At 44.1% G+C, this 16,884-nt stretch overlaps 1 protein-coding gene across 6 annotated transcripts in view; it reads right to left on the reverse strand.

Annotated features, from left to right (window-relative positions):
• Nucleotides 1-16,884, reverse strand: part of ANKRD12 (ankyrin repeat domain 12) — a 152,707-nt gene that overhangs the window by 15,061 nt on the left and 120,762 nt on the right. For 3 of the 6 annotated variants that reach the window (XR_016441383.1, XM_090039693.1, XM_090039692.1), the window contains exon 9: nt 14,159-14,268. The exons of the other annotated variants lie outside the window; for them this stretch is intronic. Coding sequence is in view for 2 of the 3 variants with exons in the window: in XM_090039693.1 (XP_089895819.1) it covers nt 14,159-14,268 (110 nt within the window). In the remaining variant the exon portion in view is untranslated. The remainder of the gene's footprint in view (nt 1-14,158; nt 14,269-16,884) is intronic. 6 annotated transcript variants of the gene reach the window in all.

The raw sequence follows: 16,884 nt of genomic DNA on the forward strand, positions 1-16,884 counted from the left end.
CCCTTGCCCCTCACTCCCAACCTACAGCCCTGCCACTGTCCCTGACCTGCAGCCCCTTCTTGTCCTCCACTTGTTCCCTCCAGGCAGCAGCTCTGTCTCAGCATCAGAACATGAGTCCAGCTGCAGCTGTCCCACCCGCTCCTTTGTGGCTCTGAGCAGTGCCAGCCCTTGTTGTTCTCCCTGCACTGAGGCCCCAGCAATCTCCATGCTGTTTCTGGGAAGCCCTCAATTAGGACTCAGGGACTGGGTTGGGCAAGCCCTGTCCCTTCCAGGCTGGCCTTCCCCTGCACAGGCTGCTTTAGGGAGGCGGGCTGCAGGCTCTGTCCCCCCTTCCCCACATGGTGCACAGTCCCTGCTGCCAGCGACAGCAGCAGGCCTCCAGGGCACTCATGACTCACTGCAGGCAGAGCTCCATGGCAGTGTGTGGTGCCACCTGAGTCCCACAGGCTATGTATGGCACTGTACATTGGTAGGCATGTGGAGGCAGGCATGCATCGGGCAGCGCGCTGGAGCAGTAGGGACGTGCAGCAGGCATAGAGACGCTCTGGCTGGGTGCTAGAGCATCTCCTTGGAGGACCCAGCTTGCTTTGGGGCATGCCTCAGGAACATGCCCTGTGCTGCTTTTTTGCATAGTGTTTTCTTTTAATACTGGGATTCCCTGGTATCAAACTTAACAGTCTGTGCTGCTTAACATTTTTTAGTCTGTGGCACGCCTCCTGTAGAGTCTCAAACTGCTCTGAGGCACCACACTTTTGCTCGTGTGGAACGTGTCCTTAGTGGGTAAGAGCATTTTTTAAGTTCATATTCAAATATATTTCCCTTTACATTTTATTCTGTACTATGTTTTATTGGAGAACTATAGCACATTTGTTTAAAACTATCCACAAAGTTTTGCATTTATAAATATGAAGGTACAACTGCTTTGTAACCAACAGCAAACTTAAGATTTATTTGAAAAACTATTAACATATATCTCAGAGTTCTAAATCTTTTTCTATAGTTCTCGTTTCATATATAGTTCACTTCTATATTTCTATTCTTATTCTAGTGTGTTCAGAATACTTTGCAGCAATGTGATAAACAGATTATAAGTACTAATTTAGATGGACTCCTTAAAAATAGCTGAAAAAGGCTGTTTACCACCACTGGTAGTACCTAAATGAAAAGTCAGAAGCAGGCTTATATGCCGTTTAATTTAATGTACTTTGGATAATATTGCCAACAGCTGTAACATCCTGTATTACTACTTACATTTTGCACCCAGTCTGAATATCAATTATTAGTATCATGCTCTTCCTAAACATATTGCTTTCACATTACAGATGTTTTTGGCATTGTGGAAAACAGAGCAATTTCTATAAAAATTTGACTAGCCAATACAGTATCCTGAAATCATTTTTAAAATGGAATACATACATATATACACACACACACACACACACACTCAACCTTTTTTTTTTCATCCCCTTTAAATAGAGATTATAAGGGCCAATGAATACACACAGTTTATTATTCTAATATTATAAAAGCCTTAATCTGGCCATAATGCTTTATTTGCGCTCTGATTGGCTGGCAAATGCCCAATCAGAGTGCAAGAAGTGTTTGGGCAGGTGACAATGTGCCACCACGATGACAAGGACACAGGAGACGGGGTGGGGGGGGTGGTGAGGCCAGCACAACTGGCCTCACCCCCTGCCCTGCTCCCTGGAAGGATTGGTAAGGGAGTAGATGGAACAGGGGGGCAAGGCCAAGCCAAACCCCCTGCCCTGCTCCCTGCAGGTGGTGCCAATGGAATGGGGGGAGGGGAGGGCCAGGCACCAGAGCTGGCCTTGCCCCCTGTAGCAGGGCACTAGGATGCCTGCTACTGAATAGTGGTAAATAGGCTTAGCTGCCACTGCCTCCTGAGCAGCAGGTGGGAGTTGCTATGGCAACTGATTGGGTCAGCTGACTGCCAGGGGGCAGGGCCTGGCCTTTATAAAAAGAGAAGGTTGAGGCCAGGGTCAGTTCCCCTCTGGCAGCCTGAGCTCTGCTGCAGAGCAGAGCAGCCTGACTGCCCAAGCATCGGCATTATGATACAGGGTGGAGAGAACCCTGACAGGGAGATGGACAATAGCCAGGGTGGTGCTGAACGTAGGTTATAGCCAGGAGGCTTATTTTGTGTTACAGCTGGTTGGTTTATGGCTTTGCGTTTCTGTTGGGTTGTTTGTGATAACACCGGAGGACTGGGTGAGGCTGTAGGGGAAGGAGGAGGCCTCAGGGGAGCTCCCCAGTAGCGTGGGGGTTCCTGGTGCCCTGTTAGGGCACAGCAAGTGGTGCCAGGGAAGGCACAGTAATTTGGCGCCGGGGTGGCGCTGTGGTTGGGGTGTCCCGACCCTGACCCCAGTGTGGGCGACTATCAGGACAGGCCCCAGTGGGTATAGGCCCGAGAAGGCAGGTCTGGGGGACAGGTAAGGCTGAGGCTGCCTGAGCCCCAATTCTGGGAAGCCCAAGTCAGGGATAGGACCCTAGAAGGGGTTTGGGGCCAGGTAAGGCTAAGGCCGCCTGAGCCCTGAGCGCGAGAATCGCGAGCAAGGGCCCCAGTGCGGGCAGGGAGCGCGAGCATATTGAGCAGGGCCTGGGAGGGGGCGCGTACGCCAAGAGGCCCCGGGAGAGGGCGGCAGGGAGTAGGACAGAGTCCCAGTACAGCAAGGCAGGCACCATGCCAAGGAGGGCAGGAAGGCAGCCTCCCATTAATAATATACCAGCAAGATGTGGCGGGCGAGATAGAGGGTGCATTCAGGACCCAAGCTGGCACGGTAGGTAGTGGTGCTAGGGGAGGTCACGGCACCCCTAGAGGCCGCGCTGCCACAGTGGTGCATTGGCTGGGAAACGCCCGGCCGTGCATTGAGTAGGAGCTAGAATGAACCTGAGGGCTGTGATTGTTAATTGTGGACGGATGCAGTGATAGTCAGGCAGCGGGGCTGCGGCTCAGTAGATTTTGGGGCCAAAGGGACTGTACCCATTGCCCGGTTTTTTGAGTGAAAACTGAGGCCAACCCGATGAGGGTGGGGCCGAGATTAGGATGATGCAGGCATGGAACAGGGGAGGTCGGAGATCCGACCACTTTGCTGAACAAAGAAAGATTGAAGAGTTAGAGCATAAGAGAGAAAAATCGCGAAGAGTGAATGCGGAAGACCGAGAGCTTAAAAGGGAAGATTGGATAATGGAATTGCAGAAGGAATTAGAAAGTTGGCAACAGAGAGGTAGCCAGGCAGAGGACTTGGCCCAGGAACTGAGGGACAAGCTGAGGGAAGGTGACGCTCGAACTGCAGAGCTAGATAAGCTGATCCGGCAGGAAGCGGAACAGGTTAAAGTGTTCCAAGCGAACCATGAGCGGCTGGAAAAGCAGGGGCTATCCCTGGAGGGAGATCTAAAGGACTTAGGGAAAGAAAAGGAGGAGATATGCATCCAGCTGCAGAAGGCGGAGAATGAAAGAGAAAAACTGGTGCATCAGGTACGATCACTTGAGATCTGCTTAGCAGACAGCCAGGTTAGGGGGGTAGAGGTGAACAGGGAAAAAGGAACAATTACTAACAGACATGCATGATAGACAGACAGAAATCCAGAGGTTAGAAACTGAAATTGGGATACTGCAAGAAGCAAATAGCCAGATGATGATAAAGATACAAGACCTGGAGAGGTTCAAGGGGCACTGTCTATGGGTGAGAGGCCCCGGCAGAGGGCACGGATGTTGGGCAGGCCCCAGGAGAGGGCTAGCATAGGGCGTAAAGTAGAGCATAGTAAGGCATAGTAAGGCGGGCACCATGCCACAGTGGGCAGGAAGGCAGCCTCCCATTAATAATGTAAGATCAAAGACATGGCGGGTGAGAGAAGGTGCATTCAAGACCCATGTTGGCACGGGTAGGTAGGGCCCCGGGGGAGGTCACAGCACCCCTGGAGGCTGTCCTGCTACCCTCCCCACCCCCCTGCTCCTTGAAGGTGACTGTGGCAGTGGTGTGGGGTTGGGAGTCCGCAGGGAGGTGAGGCCACCAGCACTGGTCTTGGCCCACCCCTCTCCCCTTTTGTCGATGCTGCCTGCAGGGCTGACCCAGTGGCAGTGGGGGTGAGGAGCGGGTGAGCTGTGGCAGCAGGGGTGGAGAAAGAGGAGGAGTGGGCCGAGGCCCAATGTGGGGGGGAGGGCAGTGGGCCCAATGCAGTTTTGGGGGAGAGCAGCAGGCTCAGCCAAATGAGGCCCAACACGGCAGTGGTTGGGGGAAGGCAGGAACAGGACTCCTCCCCCCCCCTTCAGGCCCAAGCCCATTCTCCCTCCCCCCTCATTCTTAGCAGGAAATTGCCTAGTTTGATATAAAAATGTATACTATCGACAAGATTCATACTACATATCTATATATTTATGAGAAACGGGTTTGGTCTCTGCCTTACTGAACAAAATTTACAGTATTCTGCAATTTCATTCAATGTTGGGCTACATCTTTAAGATCAGTTATTGCAGCTCTCAGATGTGAGCATCTGTTAAGGTTAATTATGAGTTATTAGCCACTTTAAATCCTGATTAATAAACAAAAGGAATTCTAGACACTCACAATTATATGATCCAATAAGCCAAGAATTCCATAGCAAATGCAGTGAATTTTCAGACCCCCCCGCCAATAATTTGGCTTGATACCCAAACATAGAAAATAGTCATGGCATTCATGGAAGTAGAAAATAAATCTTTCTGTATCAGAGTGCAGGCAGAGACCCAAGTATAAATAAACTATGAATAAAGGTCTAGGAAACAACTTGAGAAAAGTCTGGAAGAACTGGTATTATTTAATTTACAGAAGATAAGACCGAATAGGGTAGTTGTACTTGAAGGGATGTTATAAAATGGACAGTGACCAACCACAAAGGACAGGACAAGGAGCAACAGTCTGAAAATTACAAGGGATATTACGGCTGGATATTAGGAAGACTTCTCACTATGAGGGTCACTAAGTATTAGAACAGACAACCTCAACAGGCTGTGGAATCTCTATCCTTGGAAGTATTTAAGAACAAGTTAAACAAACACTTTCTTGGAATGGTTTATACAGGGATGACTCTGCCTGGAGCAGGTCAGGGTAGATGACCTCTTAAGGTCCCTTCAAGTTCTACTTCTCTGTAAATCATGTAGAATCTAATCATAAAGAGCTGTTATTCAAGTTCATCAATGTCATCATCAACAAGGATGCCATTATGGATGTATACATATTTGCATGCAAAAGGATGTGATCTAGGGGCTAACCCAATGCATATCCTTTATAATCAATACATTATTCCATGGTGTTACTTTGCAGTTTTTGTACACTGGACAAGATCACAGTTGAACTCTGGAAAAGTGTCCCCTGATGACACAGTGGGAGAGAGACACTAGCCAAATGGTAAGATGCATTATTTTATCCATTTAGCTATTCTCTATGATTAAATGGCCTAACCTTTAGAAAGGGTAACTATAGCCGGAAATGGAAAGATAATATGAACATTTCTATTTTGTCCAGGTACATGAAAACATTCAGAGTGTTTAATTTCTGTTCCAGCATGGCATGCAGGATTTCAGGAAGAAGATCAGTAAATTAATTGGCTCATAATTTTGAGCCTATGCTGGGGAAAATGCAGGGTGATATTTTAACTTTCTTTCATCCCAAAGAAAGCTGATTAGGGAGAAAAAGCCAAAAAAAATGTTTGAATGTGATGCTCTCTCCTGATTGAAAGGATGACAACTAGAAATACCTTATGAGTGAGCTGATTAAAGAGAATCAGCCCTCCCCCTGAATAAAAGAAAATAAAAAGCAAGTTTGCAGGGAAGCTCTATAAACCTCAGAAGGATACCACTGAGGTCCCAGACATGAGACACTTCCTCAACTGATGCATGTAATAGGATGTCAAGCAACTGATTCTGTCAAATGGAAGACAGAACATGGCTGTATAGACAGATATTGTGCTTGAGATTGTTTTAATGAAGCTGAAGGTCACCGTGTTTTCAATGAAACAAGCAATCCAGAATCTTCAAGTATCATAATTTACAGTAGGTCCAAGATACGTTGGCCTGCTCATACTGAAACCCTCTTTCCTTTTAAAAAAGTAATCTCTTTGTTCTGTAGCCACATCCCTTTGAGCTGTCAGTGGTATTGATCACTCATCACACTACTGACTCATGTTGAGTCTGATTCATGATGAAACCCCGATACTTTTTGGCAGCACTACTGCCAGATTATTTCCCCTTCTATACATGTGCAGCTGACCAAGGGATGGTTTTACTAGAATGCTGTGCTTTTTTTCTAAATGTCAATGCATATTTTGAACCAATAATTATTGTGAAAGAAAAATGTTATTTTATCTAGTATGTTCTTATTAAGTCTTCCCTAGTCTATACCAAAGTTCAGAGTACTCTAATTAAACCAGAACACTTCTTTAAAAGAATTTTGAACAGCAGGTGGCACCATAAAACTAAGCCAGCAGTTCTCAATGCTTTTAGACTGAAGGCACCCCTCTGAAAATACCAGTGCTTAGCTTTCATTTATTTTCACACTACAAATAAAACAATGGAACTTTTGTTGTTGTTGTAAGGAATTCCAAAAGACCACAGCAGGTTAGAATATTTTTGATACTACAGATTCCTATTTGAAATTTCTGGGTTTGTCTTACAAATCCAGTGTAGGTATTTGCACATCTAACAGTTCTAGTCCTGAGCAGCACCCTGGTTGAGAATCACTGCTGTAAACTATCAGCTGGTACATCCTGCAATAGATTTTTCCCAGGTACCTCTCCACTATTCATCCCCTTTCTCTCCCCCCACCCAGCCTCTCTCTCACCCATTAACTCCTCAATTTACATCTTCATTGACTGCCTATCTTGCCATGCATACCAGCTCAGCCTCTGGCTTTTTTACTTTTCATTCCATCCAGGAAGAGCACGTAACTGCTGAAACTTCCTCAGCCTGACGAAGCATTTTTAAACCTGAAAGCTTGCTTTTAAAAAAATCTTTTTCCAACTATTTAAATTGGTCTAATAAAAGATATCAGATTCACCCAAAGAACCTTGTCTGCCTTTGAAAACAAACTGACATCTTCCTGAGTACTGGAAAACTGAAGGATAAATGTTCATTCTTTTTCGTAATTTATATAGACATATAAACTGAACAAGATGAGTATGAGAAGAAATCTACAATGACACCTCCATAACGTAGTATCTAGGACATTACCTCCAAATGTTGCATCCTCCTAGTATCCATATAATATCGTGATAGTGTACAATATGGATGAGGAGGTAATTTGAAACATTTTCTACAGAGACAAGATTCTGTTTCTACCCAAAAGGATACCATAGCTTCAGGATGAACGGCCTTTTAGTCTACTAAGATACAGTCTACTATTAAAAATACAAACCTCTAATAAATGACTTGATTAAACTTCAGATCAGTAACAGAAGACAATCTATTTTTTTCCCCAAAAAGATTGTAAAGAAAACAAAAAGCTTAACTGCATCTGCTGGGGAATAGTATAACTTTGTCTGACACTGAATTTGCACAAAAGTACAGAAAACAAGTGTTCTCTGTACTTTAAATACAGGTTTTTCTCTAAATACCATACTTACCCGTATTTACTGTTAACTGAAGACAACTTACCCCCAAATTAGATTCTATACATGGAAAATATATTATAAATTTCCATGTATGTATAGAACCTAATTACTGAAGGGTCATCTTAAATTCATCCCCTGCCCACCAATGCAGCAGAGCAAGCAGCAGTAAAGAGGCAGACGGCAAGTGAGACAAGTGGCCTGACCCTTGCTCCTTGCCCTTGGCCTCCCCTTCCCTACCACTTGTCCTGCCCCCACATCTAAACCCCTGGTGCCTGCACTCCCCTCATTAACCCCCTTCCCACCTACCCTCCCTTCCCTTCATGCTTACCCTCCAGCTCCGGCCAGTTCCAATGGCAGGGGATCAGACTCGATGATCTACTGAGGTCCCTTCCAACCCCAACATCTGTGAAACCCTGCTCCAGTACAGGACATGGGATATGTTAGCTCTGGACCCTGTCCAGATATGCAGTAGTAGTGGTGGCAGCAGCTGCTCGGGGGGGTGGGCAAAGGGGAAGGGCAGAGACTGTGGGGAGTGGGCAGCAGCTGTGGCTCTGACTAAGCCTACGTCAGAGATAAGTCAGAGCCACAGCAACTGCTTGTACTCAAATCCAAGTTGAGGGGCTCCCCCCTGCCCCTTGTTAAATGGGCAGGGGGAAACTCATCTTGGATTTCAATAAATATGGTAGGATTTGAGTTTTTGAATAAAGCTGGGATTTGGGTTCAGCGTGACTTCATGTGAAAAATAAAAATAAATTATACCAGATTACTAAAGTCAACTCACGAGCCTCTGATTAGAGGTGGGAACTACAACAGTAACATATCTCAAAAATAGCAATATATTAGTTATGGGTTCACAGAGAACAAAATAGTTTATGAAGGTCTAGTTGGACTTTAGAATACAACAGAACAGGAAGAGACCTAAATTTAACTGTATCTGGTTACCAAGCCAGGGTACTGCAGGGTTGGATTTCACTAAAGGAGCTCTCTCTGAGACTGAAATGCCTTGAAATACTAGAACCCTGCCTTCTCCGAGTACTAATGAAACCCTCCTGCAGGCCTAAACTGAGACAGTAGCCATTATGGAGAACTAGAGAGATGTCAGATGTTTAACTATTTGCCTTATATCGTAAGGCAACAGCCACTGCATTAACACAAACAAAGTATTTGCTAGTAGGTCATGACTACATCAAAAAAGAGCCACCCTTATGATCAGAGTCTTAAAAGGCAAGCCATATGAGGAAAGGCTGAGAGATCTGCGACTTTTCAGCGTGAGGAAAAGAAGGCTGAGGGTGGACCTGGTAGCAGCTTACTGCTGCACTAGGGGAGTACATCAAGGGCTTGGTGAGCAACTGTTCACCAGGGCACCCTTGGCAAAAACCAAGAGTAATGGCCACAAACTCCTGTAAGATCGATTCAGGCTCAACATTAAGAAAAATTTCTTCACAGTCAGGGTGTCCAGACTCTGGAATAAGCTCTCTACAGAGGTGGTGCAATCACCTACCCTGGAAATCTTCAAGAGGAGATGAGAAAGTCACCTTGCTGGGGTCACCTGACCCCCATTTATCTTTCCTGCTTGGTGCAGAGGGCTGGACCCAATGATCTTTCGAGGTCCCTTCTGGCCTTATAATCTATGACTCATACCTAAAACATGCAAAACTTAACACGCCACAGAGAATATAGAAAGGTTCACGGCATTCTTTACAGGAATCCTCTCTAATACTCCATTCTGTACAACTTTCAGTTCCATCTCCAGATACCAAAAATGTATCCTCAATTCAAACTGGCACTTCTATGCAGCACCTCAATAGTGATTCCATAGTGTTAGCAATGCCAGCTCTTTACTTGAACTACAAGAGTAACTGCTAGCTTCTATGAGTCATACCCACTATAAAATGACTGGACATACTTTCCAAATGTAGTACATGACAACTTGCTAAACAGTTATAGAAGGTTAGAGTTTATAAATCCTGGAGTCATTCTTTGGCTCTAAATGGGCAGTGTGGGGTAATGGCTAGAAACATGAAAGTACATACCTAAAGATTTATTAAACAAAAAGGGTATGACTAAATGACTAATAATTTTATTTAGATTTTAGCACCATCTCTGCTGCTGTAACTTTTTTCCCCGCACTGATGCAAAGAAGAAACAGAAATGTTAATTCATACTTAAGTGGCTGGGTTCATGCTTTATGAACTGAATAGGAGTAAAGTGTCTATCAGTATAAAAAATGGGTTAGAGGTAAGATTTAAATTCATGGTTTCCAGTTCAGACAACTTTCTCCTAGTCTACAAAAGATTTGAAGCTTGTCCGATTTAGGTACCCTCCGCTTCTTCCCCCTGCCCCTGGTACAGTCATCACAAATCCTATGTTCATAGAATCATAGAAGTAGGGTCAGAAGGGACCTTGTAGATCTTCAAGTCTGACCCCCTGCCTGGGCAGGAGAAAAGACTGGACTCAAATGAGTCCAGCCAGGTAGTCATCAAACCTCTTCTTAAAGATCCCCAGGACAGGAGCCAGCACCACTTCCCTAGGAAGTTGGTTCCAGCTCCTAGCCGCCCTAACTGTGAAGAAGTTCTTGGGGATGTCTAATCTAAACCTACTCTCTAATAACTTGTGTCCATTGTTCCTTGTCATGCCAAGGGGCGCTAGGGGAATCAGTGTCTCCCCTAAACCCTTCTGGTCCCCCCTAGTGAGTTTATAGACAGTCACCAGGTCCCCCCTCAGCCTTCTCTTGTGAAGGCTTGAACAGGTTTAGGTCCCGGAGTCTTTCAATGTAGGGTCTGCCCTGTAGTCCCCAGATCATGTGGGTAGCCCTCCTCTGGACCCTTTCAATGTTGTCCACATCCCTCCTGAAGTGGGGCGCACAGAACTGGACGCAGTACTCCAGCTGTGGCCTGACCAGCATCGCACAGAGGGGGAGGATCATGTTGATTATAGTCCATTAAAAACTGCACTGAGGGTGAACAGCATCACAGTTTACACCTATCGGCTTCATACGGACATTTAAAGGCAGTGATATTTAAAACATAAGAATAAATGAGAAAAATACATTTTAATTTGTGTATTGGATTAACATGAGGCAAAAAAATCAGAGGCTAGAAGCTAATGTTTTGCCCAAAGGAATGCTTTAAAAATATTGTATGAAAAGAGTATAGAAGCTATATATTTTCTGGGCGAAGGACAGCTTTTATGTAATAGAATCACAAACTCCCAGAGGCTCCCTGGTTACACATCCAAGATAAGAAAGAAGACTGTTTAGCACCATCCTCCAGCTTCTTTCATAGGCAACAGCATACTTTATCAGATGCTATAAATAGACTTGCAGAGAACAAAGGTACTAAATAGTAAGGAAAACATAATTTAAATAATACCATATTCACTCAAATATAAGATGAGGATTTTTCTCCAGTCAACATGGTAGAAGCCCCTTGTCTTACATTTGCATACAAGGAAACTTAATTAAGTACAGTGTCTCTTTCTGAACTGCTCCTAAAAGCAGTATGTCCTCAATAATGGAAACCAACTAAAAAGTTGATTAAAATGCAACTAACGCAAAATGTCTGGCCCACATTGGGCAAATATGCTGACGGGAACTTTCTTTTTTATTTCATTTCCAAGGCCAACTCACTTCCAAATTAAGTTCCAAATTTAGACTAGGCAGAGCTCAATTGTTCAAGTCTGTGTGGCACTACCACCAGTAAATATCCGACCTCCCAGACTCTTCAGTCTGGGACTTCAGACACTCCCAAATCCATGGCAGGCATTCTACATGTATTCCCCAAGCCCAGAGGCCTTGAAGTTCAGATGCACCCTAGTCTCACTTGCCCCTAGCCAAAAGAATGAACAAGCAAGCTAGAGGGAAAGCCTGAGAACATCCCCCATCACCCTTTTTTTTTGTAAAAACAAATAAAAACAATACACACACACACACACACACACACACTATATCTTTCCAATATTTAGACATGTACACCATTACAGTATACCCATTACAACATACACATCTGCACTCCTGTTACAATTCTCATACTCATGTTCCCATCCACATTCTCTTCACTGTTACAATTATGCTGGCCTGCCTCTGCCTTCTATTCCTTTCTTTAGTCTCTGGTCTGTATGTGTTTGCTGCTGCTCTCCTTGTTGCTGTCCTCACTGTCATCACCATCTCCTTTTCCTCTGCTGTCCTTGTTGTTTGATCCACTTTCGTCTTTGTTCTCCCTGACTTCTTCCACATTGTCACTGCTATCTTCCCTGGGGGGGTTGTCTTTAAACAGTCTGTGCCAATGGTTCCTCTGAGAGATGATCTTTGTCAACTCTTCACTGTCCTGTCCAATCATCTTCTGGTAGTACGTCTGCAGCTTGGTCAGTCCCATTTTAACACAGTCTTCAACAGACAGCTTTGAGTGTCAGTACTTCAGCACATTCCTGATCTTCCATGGGGTCCTCTTGACCCAGGAGACAAACCGAACAAGGTGTAATGATGGATACACCTATTCTTTGGTTGGATGACCATACAGCGCTGCCTCTCTGGTCATGGTTTTGACTCATCACCACCCAGTGGAGCTGGTTTACTTTCTCCCACACTGCCTCAGTGTTCATGCAGAACTATAGGAGGTGGTCAATGGTATCTGCTTTCCAGGGGCAGGTTTCCTTGGTGCAGTTGGATTGGCTTCTCTGGCCTTCTCCGCATCTCAGAGCCTGCATGGGGAATGCCTGGTGGACTACTTGCCAGTTCAAGTCTTTGTGGTCTTTCAGTAGGCCCTCGTGGAAGATTCACACCCACATGACCTGGCAGCCATCACCAGGAAGCAGGTCCACGGTCAACAGTCCGTCGTTGTCTCTGACAGCCTCCTGCAACTTCTGGTACCTAGTTACTGTTGCAGGCACTTCTTTGAACAGGTCATACTTACTTCAGAAAATGTCCAAGACTTTGTAGAACCATAACTGCTCCATGGTTTCCTGTTGGGCAGCATGTACACATGCCACTGTCTCAGCAGATGCCCTGAATAGTATTTGACAAAGCAGTCTATTTTTGTTTCTGGACTGGTTGCCAGTTTGCAGATGTGGCTTCTACACTGCCCAGTCCAGCACCATAAATTGTGCGAGTGCAACCCATCTGAATAAATAACATAGAAGTTCCAACTGCATTCAGTCCCCCTCAGTGGCAACTCTTTTCAAGTCATGGTGAGCCACCACACACAATAGATTTTGACTTCCTCGTCACTCCCACAAATGATCTATGCTTTTCTATCGTATTTCAATGACTCCTGTTTCTCCATTAGTCTTGAATATCTGGCAAACATCACCAAACAGGGCCCCAAAACGTTCTCCTAGAACCCCTATCTCGCACTCTCTCAGCATATTCCATACGATTACTGTGGTCCTGCCCTCCATGAGGTGAAGCCAGATCTACATACAAGTTTTTGGAGGATCCTAGGACTTCTAGCAAGAACACCTGGTTTCAGTCATGATGAGGAGGCTAATTAACACAATCTATTTTTTAGTGGGGGAGGATATTTGGAGTACACACACATACTAACCAGTGCTGAGCTGCAGAATCACGATAGCTTGAAACACTGTTGACTCTGCTGGGGCCCAGCCCAATGAACTATATGGTAAAACATGAATCTTTTGGCTTTGGACTAATATCATGCAGCTTGTATTATACATAAGTAGGTGCTAAAGTGCTGCTTAAAAGTGTGCTTATGGAGTACCTGTGCTAAAACTTGGAACAGTTTTAAAAAAAAGGTAAAATGCATTAATTGTAGATTAACTAAGTCTACTTTTATTATATATAAATTGCTATAGCTATATTTATTTCAAAGTCATTTTTTTCAAGTTTGCTCCTCACTTCCATGTGCTCAGGGAAAGCAGGGCCTGACAGTAACGGTGGTGGAGGACCACTCAGCAGGGGAAAGCTGGGGTGGCATAAGGCAAAGGGACTACCTGATCCCCCATATTTATTGTAATTATTTGAGTTTTGTCTTGAGTTGTCGCCTTCCCACTGAAACAGCTGGGAAAATAAATCCAGGTAATGGGACAAGAATCCAGTCTCTGTTGAGACCACACTTATATAATCCAGTCTGTGGATGGATTTTTTGTTCCACAATTTCATATACAAGGTGGGTTTTAATCATCTAGAGGCTGGATTATGTTAAGTATGGTCTCAACAGAGCCTGGATTTCATTGCCATCTCTGTTCAGTGAATAGTCCCATTCCTTAGAACTGGGAAAAGGCTCATCCAGGTTAGATGCTATGAATAAAATCTCTTGAAGTATTAAGGTTCTGAAAAAGAGAAGGAAAATGTGTGGTGGGTTAACAGTGGGAGTTCCTGTGCCTGTCCCTATCCTATTGGGACAGATACAGGAGACTACGAGAATAAAAGTACAGCCTTCTACACGAGGCCTAGTTCAGCAGCAAGTGAGCCCATTAGCAGACAGAGATTCCTACAAATTCAACTCTTCTCCATCCGAGTCTTACTGAAAGATAAACTGAGAAGCCTTAGGAGATTGGGGCAGAATTTGAAAAGCCAACTGCTCATTATCATGTTTCCTACCTTACAAGATCTATGTCTCTAGTGTGAGGAATCCCGTACAGACTGGGAGCTTCTTTGTGGAAATAGGGATGGGCCCAGTTGAACTTTTTGTTGCCAAGGGTAGAAGATGCCTGAACAGCAGAAAGGACTCTATTATCAATAGCTACAATATTTTTTTGCATACCACATGCCCCCATATAAGACATGCACCTTGTTTTTGGGATAGCAGAATGAATTTAAAAAAAAAAAAGTAATATATATTTTAATTATGATCCGATACAGCAGGGACAGAGCCTAATCTTCAGCTCATTCAGCCATGCCTTTCCTACTCAGGCAACAGCTTCAGTTTTAACTTTCAGAGCTGAACTGTCAGCCATAAGCTGAAACTGTAGGCACTGCTGCAGACTGGATACCATGGGCAGATCTACTCTGCATGTATTCTTTCACCTCTTCTGACGATATCAACAAGGAACTGTGCTTGCTCTTTCTCCAGCAGTGGTAAATTAACAAGAGAGAAATAACCTAAATCAAATAACTGGGTCTAAAATGGAACAAAGAGTATCCTGGATTAAATAATGGAAATCATCCATCAGTAACTACTGATCTTCAAAAATTGTCTCCATCTTCAGAGAACTTTCCAAGCTGTGTCTGCGGGGAAAGGATATTCATATGTCCAGTGAGTCATCAAATCCTTGGATCTAAAGCTACTCAAGAAAGTGTACTTGCCTCTGTTTATTTTCCTGAACCACATGGTCTGAATTACACAGAGAACTCCCAAGGCAGAGGGAAAGGTGGACAGGAAGGATAAATACATCTCCACAACTCATGAAGAACATGAAGTTGCCAATGAATAACCCCTCTTTCTTCTTTCATTGTCAACATGCATTCCTACCCAATCCTTTTTGAATTTAGATTCTAAATTTAGTGATTTTTCAAACAGGGATGCCATTACATTTTTAAAAAAAAGTTATGAAGAGGTACCTTAAGGCTAAAAAGTTGAGAAACTCTGCTGTAGAATGTGAGAATGATAGCTGGATAGATTTTTAAGGATGCCAGAATGAGACTTTCAGAAACAGCAAGAAGTGCAATTTACTAGAGATCCCTGCCGTGAAAGGAATAAGATGCTTTCCCTTGAGTCAGATGAAAAATATCTTCTATTTTTGAGCATATCACTTCAGGGGGTCTTTGAGGTCTTTAGTGCCAGACCAAGATTTATATTCTTCTCTTCTCCTTAGAAGGGACAACAATCAGTGCAGAATCATGTGCTAAAAACAGTAAGGAGAAGAAGCTTGCACTGACTTTTCAACAGACCTAGCGGTCACCTGCTCTGTCTCTAGTTCAGGTTCTTCTTCATGGAAAAAACTGAGGCATACATGTGTCCTCTTAAGGGACCTAGAAGGGACTTTACCAGGCAGACGCTGCTATTGAAAGCATTGTATTAAATCTTCTCCGATTCCTCTCCATGTGGTAAAGCTGTCACAGACCCCACTGGAGCCCAATGCCAATGCCAGTGCTGCTTCTGGAGCAGATGAGTCAGCCCACTAAATTGTTTTGTTGCACGAAAAAGATTTTTCCAATAATACACAGAACTGTGATCTTCTGGAGGCTTAGCAGCCTTCAGACACCCCCTTCCCCCATATCAGTTGAGAGCCACAACAGATCTGTGGGATAATTGCCTTAGGCATACTAGGTCAGGAAATACTTTTCCCAGGGGGAAAAAAAAAATTTAAAAAAATAAAGCAATGTATGTGGGAAGTGCCAGAAATTTGGGGAATTTCTTGACGCCCTTTCATGGTTCTGGCATAGGCAAATGCCAGGACTGAAGCCAAGCTCTGACACTTTATATTACCTACACAAAAATGTAAAAAAAAGAATTGACTACAAATTGCGCTAGTTAAGCCTAACTAGGAAAACAAGCACACAGTATAGTGCTGCTTCTGCTCTCCTTGTAATAGGAAAAGAAATGAGATGGTGAAGATGTGTACTTCCTTCTACAGACTTAGGCTGCCTACAGGTGTGTTGGTTTACATACTATTTAGAACATGTCAGAACAGACTCTGGGTTGCCTCACCATTGTGTATTAAGCCCCCCCCCATTTTTAAATCCCCACAGGGGTGCTTTAATTAAAGCTCATCAAATGAGTTTTAAAGTGCCCCCTGTGGCCATTTTAAAATGTGGGGGTTAATACATGTGACTGTTCTAATTAGGGCAGCCATCAGGGAACCACACATTAAAATGGCCCCTCCCCACCCTTAAGCATACGTATAGGAACCCTTAGGTGCTGAACATGACACTTCAGAGAAATCCACATGTATCCCCTTGCCCCCAAAATTACAATTCTGAATCAACTTCCTACAACATCATTGTGAGGTCAACTGTACCAAGAGTAGGAATACAGAGGTACTTGAAAAAGTAAATGAGATCTCTGCTAGAATAAATTCTCAAGAAGGGCTTTTATATTACAGAACACTTTCAACTGCATGAAAAACATTTGCTTATTTATCTTTTATACTATACATCTTTCACATATTACTGCTTGTCTTCTATAATGATGATTATAATACCTACTGCTCCTGCCTAGTGTAAAGGGAAAGCATACAAAACTTACATGAACTCACACTAGTCAACATTAGTACACTAGTCAGTGTGCGTCTTTCAGCATGCAGACTCTGCCCAACATACCAAACTAGGGGTAAAATATTCAGAAGCCTTCAAGTGAATGGGAAGAATATGAATGTTATAATAAA

This window comes from Crocodylus siamensis, chromosome 3 (assembly GCF_052110815.1).
Source record: "Crocodylus siamensis isolate JL-2025a chromosome 3, ASM5211081v1, whole genome shotgun sequence".
Classification (NCBI taxonomy): domain Eukaryota; kingdom Metazoa; phylum Chordata; order Crocodylia; family Crocodylidae; genus Crocodylus; species Crocodylus siamensis.